The sequence below is a fragment of the Tursiops truncatus genome, chromosome 10 (assembly GCF_011762595.2).
Source record: "Tursiops truncatus isolate mTurTru1 chromosome 10, mTurTru1.mat.Y, whole genome shotgun sequence".
Lineage (NCBI taxonomy): Eukaryota > Metazoa > Chordata > Mammalia > Artiodactyla > Delphinidae > Tursiops > Tursiops truncatus.
In genome coordinates this window covers 31,323,541-31,350,516 of record NC_047043.1, presented here as the reverse complement: position 1 = coordinate 31,350,516, position 26,976 = coordinate 31,323,541, and the positions used below count along the sequence as shown (strand labels likewise).

General features: G+C 54.7%; 2 protein-coding genes across 4 annotated transcripts; one reads left to right on the top strand and one right to left on the bottom strand.

Moving 5' to 3' along the window:
• Positions 1–16,229: 16,229 nt before the first annotated feature.
• TJAP1 (tight junction associated protein 1) lies at positions 16,230–23,008 on the top strand. Of its 2 annotated transcripts, XM_033864186.2 has the most exons (8): positions 16,230–16,346; positions 17,945–17,973; positions 18,715–18,876; positions 19,085–19,151; positions 19,383–19,412; positions 20,194–20,301; positions 20,378–20,461; positions 21,226–23,008. In XM_033864186.2, the coding sequence occupies exons 1-8, from the start codon at positions 16,248–16,250 to the stop codon at positions 22,315–22,317; spliced, it is 1,671 nt and encodes a 556-aa protein (XP_033720077.1). In that variant the 5' UTR covers positions 16,230–16,247; the 3' UTR covers positions 22,318–23,008. The 2 variants fall into 2 exon arrangements, with proteins under 2 accessions (XP_033720077.1, XP_033720081.1); XM_033864190.2 differs by lacking the exon at positions 19,383–19,412.
• Positions 21,269–26,842, bottom strand: LRRC73 (leucine rich repeat containing 73). 2 transcript variants are annotated; one of them, XM_033864191.2, is made up of 6 exons: positions 26,043–26,837; positions 25,261–25,421; positions 24,792–24,914; positions 24,310–24,410; positions 23,947–24,169; positions 21,269–23,800 (listed from the first exon to the last, which is right to left on the bottom strand). In XM_033864191.2, the coding sequence occupies exons 1-6, from the start codon at positions 26,312–26,314 to the stop codon at positions 23,730–23,732; spliced, it is 951 nt and encodes a 316-aa protein (XP_033720082.1). In that variant the 5' UTR covers positions 26,315–26,837; the 3' UTR covers positions 21,269–23,729. The 2 variants fall into 2 exon arrangements, with proteins under 2 accessions (XP_033720082.1, XP_033720084.1); XM_033864193.2 differs by lacking the exon at positions 24,792–24,914 and having other exon boundaries at positions 26,043–26,842.
• Between the last annotated feature and the right edge of the window lie 134 nt (positions 26,843–26,976).

Here is a 26,976-nt window from a genome sequence, read left to right as displayed (position 1 = left end):
TTTGGTATCCTGCCGGAAGTGGAGACTTGTGGGTGTCAGATGGTGGGGAGTCATAAGAAAACAAATTTCTGGTGGTGTTCGCTAACCATTTAGGTACCTGCTGTCACCAGTTCCTGAATTCACTCTTGCAGCATGTCTGTCTCTTTTGATCGTTTCTTTTGGTAAGAAGGGCTTGTTAGTGTTCTTTGGGGGTGTGGATTTGGTGGGTAGGTGGGGTCAGAGAAGGGCGGGAGGCAGGTTGGGATTAGGGAGGAGAAACCCAGGTCAGTTTATGGTAAGAGGTCAAGCTGACTGGGGTAAAGCTCTGCGAACATTTTTCACATGATTCTGTCCCTGAGACACCTGATTTTGGAGAGCTGCTTTACAACCTGGACCAGTGTGGTGATGGAAGGAAAGGATTGTAAAACTTGCCCCTTTCTCCTCTGGTAGTTTTCTTCTCTTCCTTTATATTCTTCCCATCAAACCACATTTTAAAAAAATCAGTTTCATTAGCAAAACTAAGCATGGCTTGAGAGATAGTGGACTTGGGGTTGGAGAAAAGAGAAGGGGTCGGGAGCTACAGAGTGCTGTGAGTATGGTCCTCACTTCCTTTGATGCCCTGTGGTTATGCCCAAGCCAGAGTTGGGAGCATGCTTCTTACTGGAGCCTGTTTCAGGGCCAGCATCTGCTTCATGATTGGACTGGCAAGTCTGGTTTGATCTAGGACTCCGTACTAACCATCTCCTGCTCCCCACTTTCACCCCATCCCTGCCTGCAAAAGGCTTACTCCAGGCAGACCAATCTGAATCACTGTCACTAGACTAGCTTCAGTGCCTTCAAGTATCTGAAGAACTGGTGTTATTTAGCTGTGACTTCATTTCTAGAAGGTTGAGAAACTTCTCTTTCTGCGAACAATTTGTGGATGTCCCTAGGAAATAGCGATCAGCAAGGACAGTGTGGTGAGCGCACATAGAGATTAAGAGCACTGACTCTGGAGCCAGATAGCCTATTCAAATCTGCAGTTTGCCATATGTAGCCCTGTGACCTTTAGAAATTGCCCAGCTCACTATGCCTCAGCTTTCTTATCAATCAAATGGGGATGGTAAGATTACCTATCTCATAGGGTTGTGTGAGGGTCAAATAAGTCAGTATATTAATGTATTTAGAACAGTGCCTGACACGCAATATGTATTTGTTGTTAATATACTAGTCAGATCTCAGCACTAATTTCTGCCTCATGATTGAACTTGGTGTCTCTCTGTGGAGGACCTGTACTGGTTTGAGCTGCTATCCTGATGTTAAGGAGAAGAGGTACAGCTTTTGGATAGTATAGATTTTGTGTGTAGTGAGAATATCCTCGTTAAGCTATTTAAAGTGATGTTTAAATGCCAGTGATTTCCTGTTTGAAGCTGTGAGGCTGCAGAATTATCTAATTTGCAGTTGAGTGATAATAATAATAATAGTGCTTATTGAGCACATTCTTTGTGCTTGGCACTATTGTAAGTGCCTTACCTGTATGAAGTAATTTAATACTGTTAGTATCCCCATCTTACAGATGAGTAAATAGAGGTGCAGAGTGGTTTAGTAATTTGCTCAAGGTCACCTAGCTAGTAAGTGGCAGAGCTGGGATTTGAACCCAGGCAATCTGGCTTCAGCAGTTGAGCCTTTTTTTTTGCATCTGGTATGAAATTAACTTTTAAATATGCCTACTGGCAATGTGTATCTCGTTTGCTTGTAATGATGGTTAGATGTATACCCATATTGTAGTAAAATATTTTTTGTTTGTTTAAAAAATGTTTTAGGAGCTGAGCTCTTCATCTCAGCTCTCTCCTTCCTCTCAGAGATAATAACTGATGCAGGGATTGGTGAGGGAGCGCCCTGTGCCATGTTAGCTAAATCTGGACTCTCTCTTTGTGATTCAACTTGGTGACTGTGCTTTGGAAAACCTTGGGCTGGGTTGGGTGAGCAGACTGTTACATTGGGATCCATTCTTAGCATGCATTAAAGGTGTGGGTGTGGGTGTTAGTTAATGTAGATGTAAATATAAGGCTCAATCTGACTATGATTACTGACATGAGCAGTTGAAGTAGCCATAGTGTTAAACTCATAGACGGTCTGGATGCATCTTTCTTTTAAAAATAAAAAGTAGCAAACTACACAGGGGGGAAAATGTGGCATTTTAGACAGCTCCCTCCGTCTAACGTGAGAGGAAAATGGAAAGTAAATGTGCTTCTGCTGAAGCTTATGTTGTTGAGGAAGGCCCTGTTGCCGAGCCCAGTCTCTTTCCTTTTAACAGGCAGGAGACCCGTGTGCAGCCTTGGGGCAGAGGTGTACCCAAGGGTTGATTGACTGGCTTTCCTTTGCCCTGTATTTATGACTTACTCTTCCCCTCCTTCTGAGTCATGTCCTGTCTATTTAACACACCCTCGGGGTCCATCTTTTTCTTCAGTAAATGACTCTCCATTCTGCCATCAGGGTAGGCACGCGCCTGGTGTCGGGGGCTCAGGACTTGCCCTGGGAATTCTGCCGCAGCCCTGTGATGAGCTTTTCTGTCTGTTGTGGCATGTGTGATTTTGAGAGTTAGCATCTGTGAGTCTCTGCTCCCCTCCTCCATCAATAGAGGAGCCACGTATCTCAGGATAATGTGCTTTATCTTGACTCGTGCTTCGGTCAGCATGCTGAAACGTGTTATCTCCATAGAGTACACCTTTGTGTTTTGGTAGAAGTCCTCAGACTTTCTAGATTCAGGTCACATTTTAGCAAATGATTGAACTTCAGGGTGAAGCCTGATAGATTTTGAGCCGATTCTCTCCCTTTAGCATTTTCTTTTTGTTGTTGTCTAAATCAGTTTCTTCTCATAACACCCCATATTCATGTATTATCTTTGAATCGAATCCCTTCACCTCCTTCTCACCACCATATTTTGAGTGCCGAGGACCTGTGGGTAAACTGGGCCTTCATTTCTTCACCTGGATTCAGCCTCTTAACAGCTCTCTAAATTTATCTCATTCTCTGTAGCTTCTGGGCCTTTGCACAAGCTGGTCGTGCTGTCTGGAATGCAGACATTCCAGACTCCCTTTACCTTCCTTATTGCTCTTGTGGTCTCAGTTTAAATGTCACTTCCTTTGGGATCCCACTGCCCTTTACTGTCCTTCTGTGCTTACTTCTATTTTGGCACTTAGGCTGCATTGTAATTGCCTGTTTACTTGTCTGACTCTCACAAGACTCTAAGTGCCTTGAGAACAGATACTGTCTTACTATTGTATTCTAGCATTTAGGATAGTGCAGGGCACATAAGAGGTGCTTTATAATGCTGTGGTGCATACAGATGAATGAAATGTGGGCAGTCTCTCCCTACTCTACCCTACTGCTCTAAAAATTATTTTCCTAGGAAAAAAACCAATGTCTCTGCGGCTTCCCTGGTGGCGCAGTGGTTGAGAGTCCGCCTGCCGATGCAGGGGATGCGGGTTCGTGCCCCGGTCCGGGAAGATCCCACATGCCGCGGAGCAGCTGGGCCCGTGAGCCATGGCCGCTGAGCCTGCGCATCCGGAGCCTGTGCTCTGCAACGGGAGAGGCCACAACAGTGAGAGGCCCGCGTACTGCAAAAAAAAAAACAAAAAAAAACCCACAACAAAAAACCAATGTCTCTTCCCTTAGAAAGGCCATGGTTTCTCCCTTGTTTGGGATAAAGTCCACACTCTTTAACGTGGTATGCAAAAAGCACTCTGGCCCAAATTAAATTCAACCCTCTGGCCTGAGTTGCTGTCACTCTGCTTCATTTGTCCTGTATTTCCTTGCTCCTGAGTTTCCTACTGCTCCTGAACCTTTTCTAGACATCCGCTTACTTTTTTCTTCTTGCTTGTGCACTTCACTCTCCATAATGCTCACCTCTGTCTCTGAAGCTCTGCTCATCCCCTGAGACCCAGCTTCTCTGTCTCCTCCGATGAGAAGACTTCCCTGCTTTCCTTTCTTCCTCTTGGTCCCCACAGCACTTTGAACCTCGGTCCTGGCACTTACCATGTTGTGTGGTGAGTCCTCTGTTTACCTGTCTGTCTCTTTCACTGAGCTGACCCTGTAGAGGAGGCACCCTCCCTGATCATGGGGTGGGGGTGGGGAGATAGGGGAGACTGGGAGGGTGGGGGTGAGGGGAGTTGGAAGTGGGGTGAGCAATGTGGTAGATAGAGTCTGATTTTGGAGCTGGGTTTTAATCCCGACTCTGCCCCTTACCAGCTGTGCGACTTTGGGCAAGTTGCTTAACCAGTAGGATCACTGGTCTTGTCCCCTATAAAGTGAAGGTGACATTACCTTTTTTGCAAGAGTATTGAGCATTAGAGATAATGAGTACACAGCCTGTAGCAAGGTGCCTGGCATATGAAGGATACTCAGTAAATATTTGTTAAATGAATGAATCCCACTTTGGAAAACTCAGTGGATAAGAAAAGGCTTTGTTTTTATTCAAGGTAGAGTAAGCCTTTTGATTTTTGCCAGGTAGCCAGGAACATTTCTGAGATGGGAGTAAAATTGAGAGAGTCTCCTTTTTTGTGATGAAGCAACAAAAGAGGTGAGATTGGGTACAGCATCAGTGTGCAAAATAAGATTGTTGAGCCTTCTCCCCATCTGTTATGTTGAAACAACTCCTTTGATGGACTGTGACATGCATGCGAGATTGATGATGACCTTGGTGGGTACAGGTGGGGGCGGGTAGGTGGTGGATTTGTAAGATGGTACAGAAAAACCCGAACGAACTTTTTGGTCAATCCAATAGTTAAGGCTGGGGATGACTGGATGGCATGTTTGATGATCCATATTCCCCGGTGTTTTGTAGACTGAAAAATGTTGGGTGAAGCTGATGGAACACATCTAGGCATTGAGGAAGCCAGACTTCTTGTCCCAGTTTTCTTACGGCTTCGATGATCTTCTTGTGCCACAGAACAGGCTTAACTCAGGTGCTCCCCAGAAATGGGGTGGAAGCTAAGGGTCGCTGTCCATTCTTTGCCTTTTTGTTTTTGGTATCGTTGATGGGAGTAGTTCTTCGGGCACCAGTTCTGAACAAACACCAAAGGAATTTGTTTCCAGAAGTCTAGACCTCTTAATTGTATAATGCCAGGTGGTGCTCCAGTGTGAGTTTACAATCAGAGGAAGATTTGTCTGGGTTCTCGGGAGGGCAACCTTTTTGTCTGGTCCTTAAACCCCTGCCCCAGCCAGGTGCCTCTCCTCTTTGCTCTGAGAGCACTCATCACACTATGATGCAGGGGGGCAGTTAACCTGTCTCTCGCCATCTAGGGGCAAGATCTTTCTTTGAAGCTTCTTAGGGGCAAGGTCATTTCTTGAAGGCTGAGCGTTTAGTTAGACTGTACATAGTAGGTGCTGAGCAGCTCTGGTTCCTGTGTGACCCAACCCAGTCCTTCCTCAGACTAAAGCAGATAAGATCTATCTGGCAAAGCTTTTTGAACCCTCAGGAAGGAAGGTCCTGCATAAACAAACGGTGATAGTATTAACAATCGCATTACTAATTATTTTCCAGGGTTGAGTTAATGTGGTTAAATGATCTTCCAGGTGCTTGGCTTCAGCTGTCTCCCTTCTCAGCCTTATGTTCTAATCACACATCCCTAAGCCAGCAGGAAGGAGTTAAAAGAGGAATCGAAGTACACACAGGTGTATTTTCTTGCTTAATTAGCATCTTCTAAAAGGTTTTTGGTTGCTGGCATCCTCTTTGTTATTCATTAAGCTCCTTTTAGTGCCCACTGTAACCTGCTTGCTTTTCTGTTGTATCACTGGTCCTGTTTTGGTGGGCTCAATGCTCACAACCAGGACTTACTACAGCCTTGTTAGTGCCTAGATGAACTAAAAGGATGAAACCAGCAGGCAGAAGTGGATTGAAGGAGTTTTCCGCGGGCTCTACTCCTCATCCCTCGGTGTGGGGTGCATACTGCAATGTGGCATATCTTCCTGATGGCATCTTGGCAGGAGTAATAAGCTGCATTGTATGTTAAGCAGATTTGAGAGGAGATTGGGTGAGCCAGCTGGACTGGATTGTGTTGTGTGCTTTTAGACTTCAGAGGGACTGAGTCCATGAGTAGAAGAGTGAGAACTTTGCTTGGTCTATCTCGTAAGTGCCAACTGTCTACTAGGTGACATTTGGAATCTATAAAGGACATGGCCTCCTATTTGTGAAGAGCTTCTGTGCTCTCACAGTAAACTGTGGCAGGGATCTCCCTGAGGGTGGGGACTGCTTTTTGGGAAGTCAGCCTAGACCGAGAGCCCTGTGCTTCCACTCAGCCAACCAGAGAGATAGAACTCTGTGCTTATCGCCTTGGGTACTGAGCAGTGGCCTCTTTGCACCTTCCCAGGTAAGCCAAGTGGGGAATTCAATCTCAGAAGTCTTTGAGGGTCTTTAATTAGGGCAGAATTGTAGTCGCTTTCCTGTGGCTCCCTGGAGAAGACAGCTTTCCAGGCTTTGCACTGGAATTGGATATGGAGGGTTCTGTCCCAGTGTGTCTGTGGCCTTGGGCAGGTCACTTGTCCTCTCTGTCGCTTCAAAATGGGAGAACTCCACTTGTTCCGTGGGCCTCACTAGGCTATAAGGATCAAAGGAAATATAATGGAAGGGACAGCACTTCCAGAATGGTAAAGCACAGTACAGATGGAGGGATTTTGTCCGTTTGTTGAGGAGCTGTATGTTTTCATCATAAACATGATGTATGTCCTCGTTTAAAATACCAACCATACAGAAAAGTATACAAAATTAAAAGTAAAGTAAAAAGACCTTTCCTTTCTTCCCCCACTGCTCCTGTCTAAGCCTTTTCCCAAAGATAGGGAACTACTGTTAACCGTTTATCATGTATCTTTCTAATCATTTTTGTGTCCTTCCAGACATTCCCCATCGTGTATCGCCTGTAAAATAAACAAAACTCGATAGTAATACATACTGTTCTTCAGCTTGCTCTGCCCTCCTAACAGTTAACCCCCAGGGGGTGAGGGTGGGAGTGAGTCCCTCCCTGTTGGAGCCTTTGAGGAGCCTGGTTGCAGCCTCCTGCCCAGCCTGGTGCATTCCTGGGGGCTGGCTCCTTGGGAGGATGGACCAACTTTCCTGGAGGCTCTTGCCACAGCGGGCACCCTGCTTATCTCTGAGGGATTGTCTTTTATTCTGGGATGAGATTTTCTGGCAGGAGTGCCCTTGAGTGGGAACCAGGATGGGTGCAAGCGTGATGCGGGCATCAACACTCTCGCCTCACGTGTTTCTCTCCTTCACTCCTCTTTCATCTTTGGCTGGGAAGGGAGTAGAATTACCTGATTTCTCAACCCCTGTTTTAGTGCAGAGAGAGTCTCCTCTAGTTCCTGAAACCTTGGATTAGCCAGGTCACTTGCTGCTCTACCTTTCAAAAGCAAACCAGACCCAGCTGGTGTTTATTTATTTATTTGTGTGTGTGTGTGTGGTGAGGATTCGGAAGGTAGCCTGCCCATGGCCGTGCTTCCTTGCCAGTCCAGCGAAGAGGTCAGAGCCCACAGGAAGAGTTGTCATCTTCTCTGCTAGATGGTTATCTCACCCTTCATGGCCTTTTGACCTCTGGGGCTGTCAGAGCGATGCGGGGAGCCCAGTGAGGAGGCAGTTGGGAAGCCTGTCGGAGGCTTCTCCTGCCTGTGTTTATTGTTGGCCTGGGCTTGGGAGAAGGCCAGGCCCATATGTGGGGCCAGGGTGGTCTCTGTTCTCCCCTTCCTTCCCCGAGTCATCTCATCATCTGCAGGCCTTTCAGACAGAAGGGCTTTCCTGTCCTGCTGACCCAGGGGTCACATCTTGGGTGGGGGTCTCTGGGACTCCACTGCTGTGGCACATTTGCCTTGAGATCTCAAAGCCGGGGTGTGTCGCTTCCCCTAGGTGGTTCTGGAGGCTTTCAGGAAAGAGTGTTCCTTGGGCTAGCTGTGTGGGAACGCTAGCCTTTCTGGGCATTGCTCATTCTGAGGGGGTGAGGTAGTCCCTCTCGGGGTCTGGGGAGCCTGGCTGTAGCATAGCCCTTATCCTTGCTCTTTGGGTTCCTCTGGCGCCAGCTCACTGGTAAGCATCATTCCCTGGCCCTTTCAGAAACTGAAAGGTGGCAGTGTGTCACCCGTTCCTTTGACTGGCTCAGCTGGCTGGGGTGCACACTGCCCCATTGTACTGGGCTTTCCATGCAGCTCTTGTTGCAGCCTCCGGTCCCTGGGCCAGTTCTCTCCCAGCCCCTTTCCTTGGAGCCCGTGGGAGGTGGTGGGGTGAACTCTGCTGGCACAGGCCTGGGCTAGGTGGCAGCTGCAGCTGTGGGTGGCTTTGTTCTTACAAGCAGCTTTCAGGGCTCTAGTGCAGCCTGGCAGCAATGTTCCGGGAATAGGTGAGACAGGGGAGCTTCCCCTTGGTAGCAGTGCCCCGTTCCAAAACGGCAGTCCTCTCTTTCTGTTGACCATCCCTGGGGTCATGAGCTGGGCTCACTGCTATACTTTCAGGAGGCATGCTTTCTAGAGTGGAGAAAGCCCCTGAGGGTCTGGTGGTAAGTCTGGGGGAGTGTCCCTGTCAGGAGAGTGCAGCGTGTACCCTCAGGCATCCTGCAGCTTGGCAATCCTTCTGCTCTCTCTTTGCAGCTCCGGAGTTGGGCTGCTCACAAACCAAGCTGTCTGTTTGTATGGAGTGCCTGGAGGGCGTCTGCCATGAGTCTGTCGCTAACCGTGCTAACCAGGAGAGCTGGCTGGTTGGGGAGAAGACACTAACCCTGTGAGTCTGACCTGGGCCAGCTGAGGGTGCCGCCAGCCATGCCTCTCTTCTCCCTTCCTCCCCCGGCCTGTGCCTTCTCCCCTTTGCTTACATCATGCCATCTCCTCTGCTCGCTTGTCCTTACTACTGAGTTCCCTCCATTTTCCCAGTCTCCTTGCTGTGGGTGGGGCTGTGCATGGGCACCTGCCCATCTGCTGCTGGACTCTGCCCCTCCTTCTCCCTTTAGTTAGTACCATGGCTATCAGTTCTCCCTTAAAACAGAATGGTTAGCATTTCTGTTTAATCTGCTTTTAGCACCGTGGAGTTTGAGAACATCCCTCAGTTACCATACTGTTGGTTTCACGCCTCAGAGACAGATGGAACGAGAGTAGGAAGGGAATTTTCTGCTAGACCGGATAGTTTCCTCCCTTTATCAACAGGGGAAGATGGTGGGGATTCCCTGGTGGTTCAGTGGTTAGGACTCGGCGCTTTCCCTGCCGTGGCCTGGGTTTATTCCCTGGTCCGGGGACTAAGATCCTACAAGGCCTGCGGCGGGGCCAAAAAAAAAAAAAAGAGGGGAAGATGCTGTCGCCATTATTCTCATCCCAGGGTACGAATTGAATTTAGGATCAATTGCAGGTTCTTCTTGGGGGTGGGGAAGTTGAGAAAAACCTTGGCCTGGCTGTGGGAAATTGCCTGGGCAGAAGAGTGAAACTACTTAAACTGAAAGCTGGAGCCCAGAACCAGAGATGTAGCTCCCATTGGTGACCGTGGCTCTGGGAGGTGGAGTGGGTGGAGTTAGTCCGCCCACCGCCTTCCACGTCTGGAGCTTCACGGGGACTTTAACCTAAAAGAGCTGGGGAGGGCGGCTCAGCCAGAGGGGGAAGGACCTGGCTTTGGACTCCACAGTGGGCCTAGGAGAGGCCTTGGCCTCAGCTTGCCATGGAGAAGCCCCCGAGAAGCTCCCACCTCCCTCCAGGCTTGGAAAGGAGAAGGGGGTTCCAGAGGTAGCAGGAAGGCCGATTGCTCGGGGCTCCCTGGTGTTCTGCACGGGTAACTCTGTAGACAGACACCGTCTCCAGCCTCTGGAGGCAGTGCAGGGTGGGGTGGGCTGGATGGGGGAACTTGAGACCTGGAGGTCCTCTAAGTGGATTCTGTTTCCCTTGAGCCAGGAGGGAGATGGCAGGGAGCTGCCTGTGACCATGAGGTGTAAGTGTGTAAATGAGAGAGGGGGTAGGTGCTGCGTGGATGTGTAGGGACCCTGAGTAGGGAGGGAGCAAGCTGGAGGGCTTTATGGCTTGGCTGTGACCAGGAGAGCAGAAGGAGCGTGGAGTGGAGGGCTGATTCAGGGCCACCCTCGCTTTGCGCTTCCTTAGGAGAGGGCATGGGGACTAAGGTCAAGTGCTGCTTATGATCCTGGGGATTTTTTGGCCCTCCCTTTGGGTGGGGGTTGGTTTGCTTGGATCATCATCATCAGTAGTCTTCAGCCCCTTTGTTCCTGTCAAGTGTTTGCTTGAATGAGAGGCCAGGTGGATAGACTTGAGGTATTTGCTCAGGTGGGGATCCAGGTGAGCTCTCACAGGTCACCAGCACTAGTTCTGAGGCCTCAGGATGACTTTGGGGCACAATAATTCCCACCCATTCTGGCTTTTAAAAACCTGTCAGTCTGTTCTGCTTAGAGCGGGCGGGCGGGGGGGCCAGGTCAGGGCCGCAGGCAGCATGCCCCAAGAGGGTGAGGTTGAACTTGCCCTGAGGGGTGACAGGCCTGCCTGGGGGAGGGGCAGCAGGGCTGGTCTGGGCACAGACTGGCATCTTCCAGCCTTGTCATCAGCCCAGAGCAGAGCCTGCCTGGGCCCCACCTGTGCTCTGCTGGCTGCTTGCCTGCCACGCGCCCAGCATCGCTGAGGGCTTTGCTTAGGTATCTCAGGAACAGCTGTGCCGGAAACTGGGGGCCTGGTGTGGGGAAGGCTGAACCCAGCCTGCTTTGGTCGGATCGGCTCACTGTGCGGCTGTTCACTGACAGTCGAGGTGGAGAGGAGCCATACTGACTGGGAGGGGGGGCGGTCCTTGTGGGCAATCTCAGGGGCCCCTGCTGGTTATAGGGCTGGCCCTTGTAGGGTGGTGGTTTGTGTTTCTTGGGCCTCAGCTGGAGGCAGAGCCTGGATTTCAGAGGCTTGAGAAGCAGCTAGATACGTACGGCAGGAGTATGTCCTGCCCTGAGAGGTGCAACTTCCTCCAGGCCTGTAGTGTTCAGAGACTACATCAGGGCTCACAGCTGAGGACGATTTCCGCAGGGGAGGCGCTAGTCCCTGTGATCAGATGTTCCTGTTTAGCGGTTGATTAGGGGCTTCAGGAAGGGCCCATATTTGTTTTTATTATTTATTTATATCCTGCTGTGTTAAGGTACCATACAGCACAGCTGGAGTATTCAGAAAAGGGGCCGTTTTCCTTTCATTTTAAAAGCAGCAGTGATTGCTAACGTCCATTTGACTTTCTTTGGGTGAATTACGAAAGAAGAGCTTTAATGGTTTTTGTGGTGAGGTGTGTGCCTTCCCTGATGCAGAAGGTTGGGTTCATTGGCCCCTTGAGGTCCTTCACTTGCTTGATTCAGTGACGGCTGGGAGCAGAGAGACATTAGTAAGTTCAGAAATGGTCTGAGCCCAGAGGAACTGTTGGGACCCTAATTTCTTGAAGAGAGTGTGGGTGATGTGGGGAGCTGGGGAAGCAGGCGGTGTCTCTGGGCAGGCAGCTGAACTGGGCCGGTGGACAGGGTAGTGCAGAGCTTGGGAGCTAGAGGAGACCTCCAGTGGGGGAGGGCAGAGTTTGAAAAGCCAAAGAGCCAGACCTATTTTGGATTCAATCCTGTCTCCCTCTGCTGGGCCAGTGTTGAGGGGGTAGCCTCTGAGCCCTGAGCAGAGAGAAAGCTGGATGCTGGGACCTCCCTTCCTCTCCTGCACTGGTGACTTTGCCCTTGGGCAGACCCACAGAAAGGATGGCAGAGGGAAGTAACAGGGCATCCTTGGCTCTTGGAATTGAACCTTTTGCTGTTGCCTCTGTGGGTGTTTGCAGGGAATGGGAGAGAGGATAGTGGTTTGGAGATAATCTGAATTCTGAAGAGGTTTCTCCTTATCCTACTCCGCCTCCAGCAGCGTCCCTGACCTCGATGGAGGCCCCAGGTCACATACCCACACTCTCCGTATCCACGAAGGGGAGTGGGTAGGAGTCCCATCTCCTGGTTTGAGAGAGATGCTTGGCAGATGTTTTGTCCTATGATTAAAGGACACTGCTCAGCCAGCTCCTGGCACACATTGCTCCTTGTATCTGTCTCTGATACATGCTCTGCTCAGCTGTTCAGTGGGTTCACAGTGCAGGTTCCCTGTGCGTGCTGAGTCCCATTTCTAATGAAAGTAGACTTTGTTCTCTGGAGGTAGCTAATCATGCCCCGTGGGCTGTAATCAGAGAGAAGGTATTTCATGCAGGGCAGGCGGTAACAGGCGGCCTGAGCTGACTGGCAGATTGCAACATGACAATTACGAAGCTATCAACACCCCCCACGCCTCCGCCCCAGCAGATAGGGGGTTGAGTCTGTCCTCTGAACTGATTCTGAGTAACTGAAGAATGAATACTATGCAGGAGAGGAAGGAGGAGGAGGAGTTAGGTGGGGTGGGGGCAGTGAGGAGAGCTGCTTTCCTTTCTCACCTCACCTCCACGAGATGGGAGGGTTTACTGCTGCTCTGGGTGTCTTCCTCAGTCGTGCCTGCAGGTCCAGCCCGAGGAGCTGCAGACCAGACTGGGTCAGCCAGGGGTTTTAACTTAGGCTTCAGCCTTTCTCCCAGAGCACAGCTGTTCTTGTAGTACAAACCCAGCATGTGATCTGGTACCCCACATCCTGAGTCATCTGCGTCCAATTCCTTGAAGCTCAGGTAGTTTGTGGTGAGGGATGGGAGTGGGATTCTTCCCTGTCAATTTCTAGAACTTCTAGAAGACTCTTTTCTCGGAGGTGCCCTGGAGCCAGCTCAGCATCCAGAGGCCAAGAGGACCCAAAAGGCCTTGTTTGCTCCTTGTGGCGCATGGCACATTCTGAGTTGTCCAGCTTTCCCTGGGGGCCTCTTCTTCTTGACATGGCATTGGGAGTCCTCCTTGGGCTGCAGCACTCCAAAGCAACCTGGGAATCTTGAGGTGAAGGAGATCTGGCCAGTGGAGGCTGCATCTAGTAGCTGGGTCTTCCTGGAGGGACCACTCTGCTGCCTTCCAGCTCATCTTTCCTCTTCTCCCAGCTTGTGGACCTGCTGTTCAGCTGCTTCTTACTTTGTTCTGCAGTGCACCTGGCATTGCTCTCACTCCTGGGTCTGACCTTCCCTGCAGTGCTTCCAGTCAGGGACAACAGCCTGCCAGGCACATCGAGTCCCTGCTCAGTACTGGAATTGTGGTCCCCTATGGGCTGGATCTGGGGTGCTTAGCAGATCTCAGGAGTTGGAGCCAGGGCCCCAACAAGCACTGGAATTTATGGACATGGGGCAGGGGGCGGCACGGACTTTTCCTCATGGACTTGTGTTGGGGTCACTGCAGGCTCCCTGGTCGACTGTCTCGCTAGTGGGCATTGTCTTCTGCTTCCCCAGTTGGGAGTCGTTTCCCTCCCTGTGACTCTGACACATACGAAAAGAGTATTCTCTGGCTGGGAGAGAGAACCTCCCATCACCACTATCATTCATCCCATAGTCCGAGCCTGCACTTACGATCCATCTCACTGCCAGCCACATCCACACTGTCTGTCCCCTCAGCAAGCCAGATTATCTTGCCGTGAAAGCCTGGGAATATGTGCTGTGGGGCCGTGAGGTCAAGATGAGGCAGGATGAGCTTGTAGGACATGTGATGGTTAGAGCTGGGCCAGTAGGGTATGGAGTGAGACCGCTCTCTCCTCACAGGTAGAATGACCAGTTACCTGGGCCTGTCAGTGTCCTCCCTGCCCACCCACCGCCCACACAGGTGTCCCAGTACCTAGAGGACAGTGTGGGCATTGGCAGGAATAGGGAAGACAAGAAGCTGAGAATAGAGGGGGTATATATAAAGGGGCCTGCAAGGAGAAAGGGCTACTGAGCTGAGTGGGGAGCAGGTGGGGAAGGGAGGAGGGACCTGACTTCTCCGCAGAGAAGGGGAGAAGGCAGAAGCCAGCTCTGGATTTCCCGGGAGCTCTTGGCTACCTGTATCTCTTACTCCTGCAGCTCTGGCTCTTTCCTCTTTTGTAACTCATATACACCCCCACGCTGAGACCCCCTGACGATCAGAACCCAGGTGCCCAGGCTGGCTTGGGACTTTTTGGGCCTTTCCCCTGGGCTGGAGGAGCTCCCACCCAGGGTCCCACCAGAAGGGTAGCCCTGGGGAACCTGTAGGGGTGACTACACCTCAGGAATGTGCTGTCCCTTCAGGCCTGCCCGGATTCCTGCGCGTGGAGTCAGCCCGACACGGCCTGCTGCAAGTGCCCTGTGGGGACCCACTCTGCCTCACTATCAAAGGGCTGGGGTGGCGGCTCGTGCCTGCTGCCAAGCCCCACAACCCCACACCAGAGGCCAGGCTGCCCAGACAGAGGAGGGAGGCCACTCCTGCTTCCCGCCCTCCCCGCCCCCTCACGGTGCTTCCTGCCTCAGGCCCTGTTGGAATATGACAGGAGTCGTGGCCAGGGCATGTCCCAGCAGCAGGAACACACGCTTTAGCCCGCAAGGCTTCCCTCAGCCCCAGCTCTGGTGAGGTGGATGGCGGCCACGAGATTGTTTATGCCCAGAAGGCCACCTGAGGTTACTGCCTCCATTGGTCCCTGTGGTGGCTGCTGCCCCCATGCTGCAGCCCAGCTCATTACAGGTGGGGGAGAGGTCAGAACCCCAAGAACCTGGAGGGGACCTCAGAGGTCACTCAGTCCAGCCACCTCTGTGCAGATGACAGATTTATCCAGTGAGGAAAGGACTTACCCAGGGCCACACTGTGTGTCAGACACACCACTGAGCCCAGTGGAAGCCAGGCGTCTCAGCTCCCCAGACTGGGGCTTTCTACACAGGGTTTTGCAGCCTAGGCACTATTGACATTTTGTGCTGATAATTCTTTGTCGTGGGAGGCTGTATTGTGCCTTATAGGATGTTTAGGAGCACCCCTGGCCTCTACCCACTAGATGCCAGTACCACCCACCCCTGGTGTGACAACCAAAAATGTCTTCAGACGTTTGCCAGATATCAGGGGTCGGGGGAGGAGGGGGCGGGGGAGACCAAAATCACCCTGGTCGAGAACCATCATTGCGCTAAAATGCTCCTTTTTCTGCTTTTCTCCTGGACCTACCCCTCCTCATCACACAGTCTGTTCGCCACCATTGTTCACAGAACTAGGTGTTTGGGCTCCTTCTGGAAACATTGCCAGGAGCTTTTTCCCCCAGCATCTTCTTGAGCCTCTATTAGGCTTTTTCCTGGTGTTCTCTTCTGCAACCCTTGTCCCCCAAATCTCTTAGCTGTTTCTAGACTCTGAGAGGCCCGGGAGATGAACAGGACAGATGTGAGGTAGGATAGGGACAAGACAGGACCAGACCTATCCCGGAATCAGGCATGTGATAAGCTGAGACCATGAACACACACACAGACACACATGTGTCTCCTCTGGGCCTGGACAGAGCTTTCATGGGGAGCCCAGTGCTTCCACTCTTGTCCAGCTCTCCCTGGCGGGTACTGACAGACAGGTGGCTGACACCTGGTTTCCACTTTCTTCCCTTCTCTGGTTTCAGGAGCTATTGGCTAGAGGAAGTGGCGGGGCTGTGGGATGCGGAGAGCCGAGGGCTGACTCCTGGACAGCGGAACAGAGAGAGCTGCTGACAGACGGACGGTATGTTCCTGCTGAGGCCTGCACCCCCCACTGGGTTCCCTCCTGGGGAGGCTGGCAGGTGAGGCGGCAGCAGGCAGCCCTTCTTGGTGGGGGCTGGTGAAAAGAGTGGTGGAGGCCAGAGAGGCTTGACCTTGAAGGCCCTTAAGCTTGGTGACCCCCTGGAGGAGCTCAGGTTGGGAACGCATCTCAAACCCTTACTTTCTGGTTACGATTTTTTTTAAAGCTAACATTTATCGAACATTTCCTGAGTGCCAGCTACCGTTGTTAGTGCTTTACATAATCGTTAAAACAACCCTGTGAAATTGGTGGCATTCTCAACCCAGTTTAGAGTTGAGGAAACTGGTGCTTGGAGAGCAGCTTTTTCTCTGAGGCTGCTTTCCGAGCCCACAGGGGCGAGGGGTGGGCTGCTCCTCGGGCCCAATCCATACTCCCTGCACCCAGTCCCTGGACCCTGGCTTCCTCTCATCTGTTCCCCCTGGACCCGGGCCCCCATCCAGCACGCCCCTGACCCATGGGCACTGACACACCAGAGTCCAGCCCTTCGAATGACCCCAGCAGCAGCCCAGGCCTGTCTGCCTGCCTGGTGGCTCCTACATGTCCTCTTTTTTCCTCAGTTCAGAGGCCTCTTGCCACATCTCTGAGCCTCCTTCCTTGTTCCCCTCAGCAGGTTGAGGAGCTCTCACCTCCCAGAATGACCAGTGCAGCCCCTGCTAAGAAACCCTACCGGAAGGCACCACCTGAGCATCGGGAGCTGCGGCTGGAAGTTCCTGGCTCCCAGCTCGAGCAGGAGGTCAGCAAGAGTGGTGCCCCTGCCCTGGCTGGCAGATGCAGGCCCCTACGGCGGGGTTCTGGCTGTCCTGAGGGCACATCTGGTCCCAGCAGTTGGGGTGAGGGTGTGGCATTCCTGGTACACACTTGGGCTCTCAGTTGCAGCCGTGCTGGTGGCAGCCATGTAGACTCATAGGGGACAGCTGTGACACACGTCCATGTGTCCAGGACATGTAGCTCAGCAGAAGTGATCCCATGCAGTATTGTTTTTCGTGCAAGAGGCAGCCCACCCGATAGAGGGGTGCTAACCTGCCCGGAGGCCAGGACTCTGGTCCTCCACTGCAGCCCCTCTGGGGGCCATTAGGAAGCAGTGCTCCAGCGACTTCCCCAAGACTAGCTGTTCTTTGCTGTCCCTGAAAGTCAGGCCCTCCTCCAGCTTTCCTTTTTCTGGCTGACACTTATCAAATACGTGCTCCCTGCTCGGAACTGCATTAGATTCTTAGGAGGGCTTCTTCAGGCAACTGCAAAGCATTCTCCAGGTCGGTTTTCCTCCCTCGTTCAGCTTACTGCAGGAGGAAACGAGTGCTGCAGTTTATTCATCTTGCTTCCATGTCTCTATCCTGTTGCAGTGCGTGAAACACATTTAAAGAACTTGAGAGATGGCCAGCACGTGCCGAGCATCAGGCATACCATGGCCCACTCTGGTCACATTCACGGCAGAAATGCCACCCATGACTTGCCCATTTTCAGTTCAGGAAACATTAAAAGGCCAGATATTGTGCTAGGTGCCACCCACTGGGCATTCCCCTGGTTTTGTAGATGAGGCCACTAGGGTTCAGCAAGATTAACATAACCAGGGTATGGTACAACAGGATCAATCCAGGTGTCAGTGGCTCCCAAGTCCATGGTCTGGGCCACCCACCTCGTTGTCCTGCCTGTGATTGGCATCCTGAGGCAGTCAGGCCAATCAGATGCTGCTTGACGTTTCCCTCCTGTCATAGCACGGGTCTGCTCTGCTTTGTGCTTGGCGGAGCTCTGGCTCGTGACCAACGTGGAGGCTTGAGGAGGATGCGGCAGGAGGGTGAAAGCAGAGGACGCTTTACTTGTCTCAGTCAGGTTTAGCCCAGAGGCTCTCCTTCCCCCACGTGCTTGTGCTTCCCAAGCCTCTGTGAGGGCCTGATTCTGCCCTGGGGGCCAGAAGGGCTTTGGCAGAGCTCAGAACCCTACTCTAGCTCGCCTGGCTTCATCACTTCTCTGGAAAGTCTTGGCTGTGCCTGCAGGGCCCACTAGGAGCCCAGTGAACAGCTGAGAGGCTCTCTTTAGCCATGGGAGAGGTAGCATGGGTACCAGGGCTCATTTGCAGTTGGCTCTAGTATTAAGAGGGGTTGGAGCTAGTATGGATAAGGGTGAGGGTTGGAATCTGGTTGGCATGGGAGAGAGTAGGCTGGTCCAGGTGTTACTGGATTGCCTCTATCTGTGGGGCCCCGCAGCCCGCTTCTGCTGTGAGTGTCTCTGGGCTTCAGACATGGCCATTTCCAGGGCTATTTGGAGGGGGTGGGGAACAAGCAGGAGGCCAGTGGTCCAGAGCTGAGCCTCAAGCTTCTGTTCTTTTGTGCCCAGGAGCCCCTGACTGACACGGAGAGGATGAAGTGAGTATCTGCTGCCCGAGAGCCTGCCCTGCCTCAACTCTGCCCCTCTTAGCTGCAGGCGAGGCTGTTGTTTCATTTGGGCTTTTCCTTGGATTAGGTAGAGGTAAAGGTTGGGGTGGGGTGTTTTAGGGACTCTGGGAGGAGGCTTGAAGTTTGGGATATTCCTTCTGGAAAAAGAGGTTTATTCCATGGGCTCCAAGAGGACCTGGCATCAAGGAGGTGGATGGCTCTGAGAGGCCTGCTCTTGCCAAAGCTCCCTTCCCCAGCTCCTGGCCCTCCTGTGCCAGCTGCCTCCCCGCAGCCCTTTCTGTCAGCTACATGAGGCCTCTGCAGAGGAGGGCAGCACTGGGCTGGGTTTCTAAAAGATGAATAATGGAGCAGCCTGATTGTGCAGTGGGGAAACTGGAGCTGGTGGCTTGCTGGCCAGCTGGCTTGGGCTGTAACCAGAGACAGACTGGGAACTGTAGCCCCTGCAATTCTGTCTTCTCGTTCTTCTGCAGTGAGGGGGGCAGACTGTCCTCTCCCATCCCCTCTGCCCCTCCCAGCCAAGCTGTGATCTCAGGGCCAGCAGGCCTATGGGATACGCTGCCCCAGACTCAGGCTGAATCTCAAGGAGTCCCCTGCCCACAGCTACCTGTTCTCACGTCACCCCTACTCCTTCCTTCCTGAATCCATCCTGGAACTCTAGGGTGGCCCTTCTATCTCTGATGCCCCTCTGCCCTTGACCCCTCACCCTACCAGGCTTTTGCAGCAGGAGAATGAGGAGCTTCGCCGGCGCCTGGCCTCGGCCACCAGGCGCACTGAGGCCCTGGAGCGCGAGCTGGAGATTGGGCAGGACTGCCTGGAGCTGGAGCTGGGCCAGAGCCGTGAGGAGCTGGACAAATTTAAGGACAAGTTCCGCAGGTGTGGGAACGAGGGGCCGGGAAACACATGCACGCATCTCCCTGTTCATAGGAGGGAGCCCGGAGAGGCTTCAGAGATCATCTGATTCTGATGCGAAAACTGAAGTTCTGGGAGGGGCACTTGCCCAAGATCCCTTATGAAGGAGGGGATGAGCAGGGTCTGAAGAACAGGATCTTGATCCAGGGGTCTGCCTTGTGTCCCTCTACAGGCTGCAGCACAGTTACACAGCTTCCCAGAGGACCAACCAGGAGCTAGAGGACAAGCTGCATACGCTGGTAATCTGTCCAGGAGGGCAGCTTGGCTGGCGCTGTGCTCACAGGATAGCAGGGGCTGGGACTTGCCAGGGGACTGCCATCCTGCCCTGGGCTCGGGTAGGGGGTGGGCCGTAGTGGGGAGGGGCCCGCAGTGTGCTGTGAGAGTCAGGACTGTCTTAATGCTCACACTGTTTCTCTTCTCTCCTCGTCTTCCCTCATGCTGCCACCGTTGCTGCCGCACTCTCCTCTCAGGCCTCTCTTAGCCACAGCTGGATTTTTGCAGTTGCGTCTGAGTTTGTGTGTTTTCTCCCTTGCCCTCGCCTCCTCCTCAGCTGAGATCTGGGATTGCTGGGGCCCGGCCATTGCCCTCTGGCCACTCCTTTCCTCTTCCTCATGTGAGGCCTGTTCAGCAGTCAGTGCCTCCCTCCTGGGGGACAGCTGGGGAGCCTGTTCTTGGCTTGGGCAGAGTTACTGATTGATGTCACCACTGAATGCTCACAGCTTCTTGGCTGCAGTGGGCAGCAAGCCCTGGCCATTTGCGGGAAGCGGGCCTGTGGACCCAGTCCATGAGCTGAAGATCAGAAGACTGCTTCTGAGCCTGCAGCTCCCTCCCTCTCAACTAGATAATCTCACAGGCACCCCCAGCCGCCACGCAGCCCCACTCCCCACCTCCTCCCGCTTCCCAACCTGATCCTGGAAACAGCCACAGGCAGCATCGGCTTCAGCCCCTGGGTTTGCACAGTTCTTGCCTCTCAGGTACCAGCTGCCTCGCCTGGTGTGTAGAGCCCCTTGAGTGCCCTCCAGGGCCGGGCAGCTCTTAGACTGCTCTGTCCCGGCCTGGGCAGCTGTCAGTCATGCTCAGAGAGCCCCCTCCCCACAGCCAGCCTGGACTACAGGAGAGGTGTCTGGTCTCCTTCTGTCTGTCCATCGTCTGTCTCTGTGTGCCTTGGCTGCCCTAGCACCTGTGGCTTCCTGTGTCTCTGGGCCGGGAAGAGGGGGGAGGGGAGGGGAGAAAGGGCTGGCTGGGGTGTGGGCTGGGTTCACTGTGAGTCTTGTGCCTCAGATCAAGAAGGCTGAGATGGACAGGAAGACACTGGACTGGGAGATCGTGGAGCTGACCAACAAGCTGCTGGACGCCAGGAACACCATCAACAAGCTGGAGGAGCTCAATGTACGGTCACCTCGGGGGCCTCCCTGCCCTGCTCCCCTGGGCTATGCCGGGCTCTGAACTGCGTCTGTGTCCACAGGAGCGGTACCGGCTGGACTGCAACCTGGCTGTGCAGCTCCTGAAGTGCAACAAGTCTCACTTCCGTAACCACAAGTTCGCTGATGTGAGTGGGGTACTCTCCCTGCCAATGCCCATCTGCCCTTGTTAGGATGCCTCCAACTCCAGTTTCTACACCTCTCTCTGTCCTCTCCTCATACCTTCAGCTCCCTGCTTTCTGCTTTGCCTTCTCCTCGCCTCCCTGTGTCCTCTGAAGCCAGTCAGCTCAGCCGCTGGTTGGTGTCCTGCATGCTGTCAAGGGCCCGTCACTAGGGGCAGAGTGGGGACTGGCCCTGTTGGTATTTCTGGAACAGAGACAGGGAGAGAGGATCTCAATTTCCGGATCCCATGCAGGAAGGAGGGGGTTGCCAGAGGTATGGGCCATAAGAATAATTGAGAGGGGCCCTTGCTCCAAGGGGCAAACCCTAGACCCCAGCGCTCAGGCTCAAGGTTGATGGGGCCTACAGAAGGAGTGGAGGTATTTCTAAGGCTTCTGGTCAATACTGATTCTCAAGCTTGTGTCTGGTTTGGGCAGAATCTACCACTGAGATGGGGAAGTTAGACGTTTGAGAGCATGTGGGCCTTAGCACCAGTTCTGGGTTCAGATCCTGGCTGTGTTAATCAAAAGCTTCAACTTATTTTATCACTACCGAGCCTCAATTTATCTGCGAAATGAGGATATACCTTTGTGTGCTGCGGAACAGGTGATAGCAAAGTGCCCAGCACACGGGGGACCTTATATGTGGCAGCCGTCATATTTGCCCTGAAGCAAGCTGTCTTAGGCTGGGCTCATTCACGTCTCTCTTTCCTTCTCTCGCTCCTTTACCCCAGCTGCCCTGTGAGCTACAGGACATGGTTCGGAAACATCTGCACACTGGTCAGGAGGCTACCAGCCCGGGGCCTGCCCCCAGCCTGGCCCCAGGGGCTGTGGTGCCCACCTCGGTCATTGCCCGCGTGTTGGAGAAGCCGGAGTCTCTTCTGCTCAATTCGGCCCAGTCAGGCAGCGCCGGGCACCCCCTGGCTGAGGATGTCTTTGTGCACGTGGATATGAGTGGGAGTGACCCAGGTGACCCAGCCAGCTGCCCAGCTCCGGGAAGCCCCGTCCCCCAACCCAATGGGGAGTGCTGCTCTCTGGGCACCGTGGGGGGCTCCCCAGAGGAGGAGATGTCCCTGCCGGCCTTTGAGAAGCTGAGTCCCTACCCCACCCCGTCTCCACCCCACCCGCTGTATCCTGGCCGCAAGGTGATAGAATTCTCTGAGGATAAGGTGCGGATTCCCCGCAACAGCCCCCTGCCCAACTGCACTTACGCCACCCGCCAGGCCATCTCCCTGAGCCTGGTGGAGGAGGGCAGTGAGCGAGCCCGCCCCAGCCCAGTGCCCAGCAGCCCTGCCTCGGCCCAGGCCTCCCCGCAGCACCAGCCCAGCCCCGCCCCCCCGGGGCTCAGTGCCCCAGCCAGCTCCGAGGAGGACCTGCTGGCCAGCTGGCAGCGGGCATTTGTGGACCGCACTCCGCCCCCAGCCGCTGTGACCCAGCGCACAGCCTTTGGACGTGATGCGCTCCCTGAACTGCAGCGCCACTTTGCTTTTGGTCCCGCTGGCGGAGATGAGGAGGTGCAGGCACCTTCTTCCCCACCCGGTGAAAGTGGGCTTTTGCTGCCAACAGAAGCTGACCCTGGCTTTCCCAGAGAGGAGGAAGAGGAACAGCTGAACCTGCCCATCAGCCCCGAGGAAGAGCGCCAGAGCCTGCTGCCCAGTGATGGTGGCACAGAGGAGGGGCCTGGCACTCCTCGCACTGAGGGCAGGGCCTGGGCACTCCCCAGCTCCAGCCGCCCCCAGCGCAGCCCCAAGAGGATGGGGGTGCACCACCTGCACCGCAAGGACAGCCTGACCCAGGCCCAGGAGCAGGGCAACCTGCTCAACTAGGGCCCTGCTTGCCTTCCTGCCACTGCTGCACGGGGACTGCAAAGGTGCCCCAACCCTCGCAGCTCAGGGTCCCCACCTAGCCCAAGCCCTTGGCCTCTGCTCCCTGTGCAGATAGGGTCAGGCTACACCAGGCCTTTCGCTGCACTGACTGTAACTGGTACCAGCTTGCCTCATGGTTTTTCCCTCCTGGAATATTTATTCTCCAAAGGTAACATGCAGCTGGGGCTCATGACCTTTCTTCCAGTCAGCCCAAATTGGTCTGTTCTGGGGAGCTGAGGGGGTTATTACATCAGTGTTTATCCTCCATCCTCCCTTCATATCCTCCAGTTTTCTATTTTTATCTGGCAGGGGTTGGGGGGAGGAGGGTCATTGGGATTATTAACCTCTAATTTCAGTTTTCACCTGTTGCCCTCTCCCCCCAAATCCTCTGCACGAGCTGTTGCCTTCAAGGGCCTGGCACAGCAGGCCCTCGGGGGGATGATAGAGAGGACTGACTCAGGGCTCCCCTCAGCTGTTTCCTTCCTCCCTCTGGAAGGGAGTAGAGGGTGGGATTCAGGGCCCTCAAGCTGGGTTCTAGGTGAATCCTGGTCCCACTCCCAACCTTGGCTCTAGACTGTTAACTCCCAGCTTTGGGAAATTTTCACATCAATAACTAACTATTTTAAAATTAAATAAAACTATTTTACCGGTATGGCCTAATTTGTCTATTAATGACCTTCCTTCTGCCCTTATTCTCCCCATTCTTGAGTATTCCCAGTCCTAATCACGTCCTAGTCTTTTTGCTGCTGACTGACCCCTACCACTGTTCTGCCTGGGGCTTCCCTGGGCACAGAGCATCAGGTGGAGGGAGAGGGTGTACCTCAAGTAACCCTGGCAGGGCCCCTGAGTCTCTCCTTGAGGTAGGGTCCAGCCCAGCTCGGGGGGGCTCTTTACCTCAGTTACGATCCTTACAGGGCCTGTGTAAGGTGTCACCCCAGAACCCCAGGTCCTGTAAGTCAGAGACCTGAGCCAGACCTGTTTGAGACATTTGGGGCCAGTGGACGCTGCCTGGAGCTTGGGCCGTGGGGTGGCACTGCCCCCTAGTGATGTCTAGTGGTAATTCCAATTCCTCCCTCGCTGCCAGCCCCCAGTGACCAGAGCCACACGTCAGGTTGTCGAGTTCATAAAATCTCTTCCGAGCCAGCGGGCTGCAGCCAAAGCTGCCAACAAGTCCAGCATTGCCTTGGGTTCCAGTGCCCCCAACGATTTTGTTTAGTCACAGCTTCCAGAGCCTCCCACCATGCTGCCAGGAGCTGCCAGAGCCCCAGGCACACCAACCCCCCACCCTCCTAAGCCCCAGGGCCTGACCCTGACATCTGGGGCAAAGTGCTGGAGATGCAAATGTAATGACGCGCAGAAGCCTGAATGGAGAGTCACATCTCCGTCTCAGCCAACAGACTGTCCCCTAGTCCTGACGTCATTAGCACCATCTGAGAGCTGGGATCTGTGGAAGGGCAGAGAGGTGTTCAGACCACCAGGCATTCCTCCGCTGGGGACCACAAATAGAAGTGGCCTAAGTTTCTCACACCCACTCTCCCTGGTCCCAAGCCTCTTTCAGACCTGACTCTGATCAACCCTTGCGGCTCTTACCACTGGGGCATATCCAGGAGCTACTGCCCCTCTGGTGGGCAGCAGGCTCCCGCCCTCTCTCTCGTTCCTGGGTGTCGCCAGCCCCTCCTGCCACCTCCTCCTCCTCCTCCCCCTCAGAGAGGAGGTCACAGATCTGCTGCTGCAGCTCCGGGCTAATGCTGTTCTCAGCCAACACCAGACTCCGCAAAGCTGTGGGGTAATTTTCCACCATGTCCAGCAGGGTCTGCGGTGGGGAAGAGTACGGAAAATGATGAACACAGTTAAGGCAGCTCCGGACTCCAACCTGCCACCCCTTCAGTATGTCCACAGACACACTGGCTAACCTCAACCCCTGGCCCATCCCCAAACATGAAGACTTCTCACCTGAGCTGACTGGTTGGTGAGCCCTGTACCCTCCAAGTCTAGGACCTCTAAGGTGCGGCTGGAGGCCACAGCTACAGCCAGCATCGCTGCCACATGGTCACCTGGGGAGATAGTACACGTGCACACACTCACCGGCATTCACAGGCCTGCTAACCCTTTCTCCCCACAGCCTCCCCATTGCCCTGACAACCTCAGAATCCACCCCCAGGCCAGGAAACGCTGGCAACTGGTAGGTGGCCAGGAGGGGAGCATTGTGACTGATGAGTGAATGGATGAAGCAAGCCAGGCCCAGGGGTGGTGATGGATGCTCTGATCTACCTGTTGGTCATCTGGTCCTCAACACAGGCGGCTCCTCTACTTCCACCCAGAACCTCCCTTCTTTCCTCCGCCAGTGTGCTGGTTACCATGGCAACTGATGGTCCCAGGTTCTTGGACAGGGGTGAGGGGTGGTGAGAATCAAAGGGGGCTTTCTTGAGCCTCACCCAGAGGGTTGTAGTCCAGATTGAGGACGCGGACCTGGGAGCTGTGGGCCACGGCAATGGCGAGGCGGCTCCAGCCCTTAGGGGTGATGCCAGGGTTGGCGCTCAGCGTCAGCTCCTTCAAGCCTGGGCAGCATCATAGCGAGAAGCCAGGATGGAGAGGGTCAGGCCTTTCTCAAGCCCATTCCCCACCTGGGGATCTCTGGGGTATCCCTAGTGACTGAGAGCTACCCCACCTCCTCCACAGAGCTCCAGAGACATTAGCGACCCATGCCTTTCCTGCCTGCTGCAGCCTGGATTCCTGAGCCTCCATCCTGCTCAGCTCCCAATCCTTCTCCCTCCTAAGAGGATTCGAAAAACATTCTCACCCACACAGTCAGAGCCCTCATCTCTAGGCCATGCCCCCTGCCCTCTGCACTGAGCTTTTCATGAAGGCCACACTAGCCCATGCCCTCAGCAGGGCCCTGCTCACCAGACTTGGCCCCATCAGGGGGGAGAAGGCCACAGATGAGGTTGATGGCTTCATCACCCAGCATGCAGTCCCCCAGGTCCAGAGCCACGAGGGCAGGGTGGAGGGCCAGAGCTGGATTCAGCAAGGCCAGCCCCGCATCTGTCAGAGGGCTCCCATGCAGGCTGGGGGGCGAGACCAGAGAGCAGAGGTTACTGCAATCATCAGTCCTTACTGTAAGGGGGAAGGGGCGCCCTCCCTTATGGTGAGCTGTAGAGCTGAGGGGGACATTCAGTCACAGCACTTGGGAGAGGCCTTGGGAAGGAAAAAAGAAAATTCTAGACTCTTAAAAATGCAGTTGGAAGGGGAAAATTCGGTTTCTTTTCTGGGGCAGGGACTGGGATCCAGATGAGAACACAGAGAAAGGGTGTGTGGGTGGTGTTCTGGACAGAACATAGGGGCAGGGATCTAGTCCTCAGGGGAGTATTCCTTTTTGGGTACTGAGCAAGCTACCCCGGAGAAGTCAATGCGGGTGATTAGGTTGGGAGGTACACGGGTCCTGCCAGGAAGGGGTGGGTATCCTATATCATTTGGGGTGGGTCTGGTGTTCAAAGTCTGGAGGTGAGGCAGGGGCTTGGAGGGTGTTGTGGAGGCATGGGCAGAGGAATGAGGTGCGTGAATAGGGGTGAGAAGGTAGGCTGGTGCAAGCACAGGTACCAGAAGGTGTGCGGAGGAACAGGAGATGGCAGGGGGAGTGCGAGGAGGGGTGCGGTGCCCGGGACCCCTTTTAGAGGGAGCGCACTCACAAGAGGGACTGGATGGAGCGGTTGGTCCGCAGCGCCTCCGCCAGCTGCTTGATGCGGCTGGGGCTAGACACGACGCCCAGGTTAAGGTTGAGCTGCGCCAGGGACGTGGCCCCGGCCAGGGCCCGGCAGATGCGGCCGAAGTCGCGGTCGCAAAGACGGCAGCCGCGCAGTGAGAGCAGGCGCACGGCGTTGTCGCGCAGGCCGCGGCAGATGTCCCGCACTTCGGCGCCTGACAGCGGCTCCCCCGATATCTGGATGGAGCTGGGCAACATCGTACCCACGGCTGGGCCTCCGGGGCCAGGGCCCGGGCCGCGGCCGAGTTTGGCGGGGCCGCGGGCGGGGTCGGGTCCGGGGTCCGGGGTGGGGTCGCCGACGCAGCGGAGTAGAGGGGGAGGCAGAGGCACAGGCAGCGGCGGCGGCGGCGGAGAGGAGCGCCGGGGCCCGCGCGGGAGCCGGCCGGGATTGCGGAGGCGCCGAGGTCGCCGGCCGGGCTGAGACCGCGCGGCACCCGGGCCGGGGCGGACCGTGCCGTCCGTGTCTGGGCGGCGAGCCGGGGCGCGCGTTCCGGGGCCGGGCGGGCGCTGCTCCGCGCTGGTCTTCGTCCCTCGCGGTTACGGCGCCGGCTCAGGGGCCTCGGCTTAGGACGCGCGGAACCGGTCTCCGCTCGGAGGCCGCATCTGTTCCCTCCCTTCCTCCAGCCCCACTCCCCCTACCGCCCCGCAGGGACAGCCCGAGGCGGGCAGGCGGGCGGGCCGGCAGGCGGGCAGCGGGTGGCGGGCGGCAGCTCGGGCTCAGGCTGCTGCGCAGGAGCGGGCGGCGGGTTCCCATGGCAACGGCATCGTCATCGCCGCTCGCCCCGCCTCCTGCCCGGCCTAGACCACGCGGGCACACGAGGTTTGCGCACACCCGATGTTCAGGAGCAGTGGGGGCGCTC

Bases quoted from the DNA above. Each gene is read 5' to 3' on its own strand.
- TJAP1 (XM_033864186.2), top strand. From the start codon at position 16,248: ATGACCAGTGCAGCCCCTGCTAAGAAACCCTACCGGAAGGCACCACCT. The intron at 19,413-20,193 runs GTTGCGTCTGAG...CTTGTGCCTCAG, and splicing joins GCCACAGCTGGATTTTTGCA to ATCAAGAAGGCTGAGATGGA. The intron at 20,462-21,225 runs GTGAGTGGGGTA...CCTTTACCCCAG, and splicing joins GTAACCACAAGTTCGCTGAT to CTGCCCTGTGAGCTACAGGA.
- LRRC73 (XM_033864191.2), bottom strand. From the start codon at position 26,314: ATGTTGCCCAGCTCCATCCAGATATCGGGGGAGCCGCTGTCAGGCGCC. The intron at 25,422-26,042 runs GTGAGTGCGCTC...CTCGCCCCCCAG, and splicing joins CGCTCCATCCAGTCCCTCTT to CCTGCATGGGAGCCCTCTGA. The intron at 24,170-24,309 runs GTGAGAAGTCTT...TCCCCACCGCAG, and splicing joins TCACCAACCAGTCAGCTCAG to ACCCTGCTGGACATGGTGGA.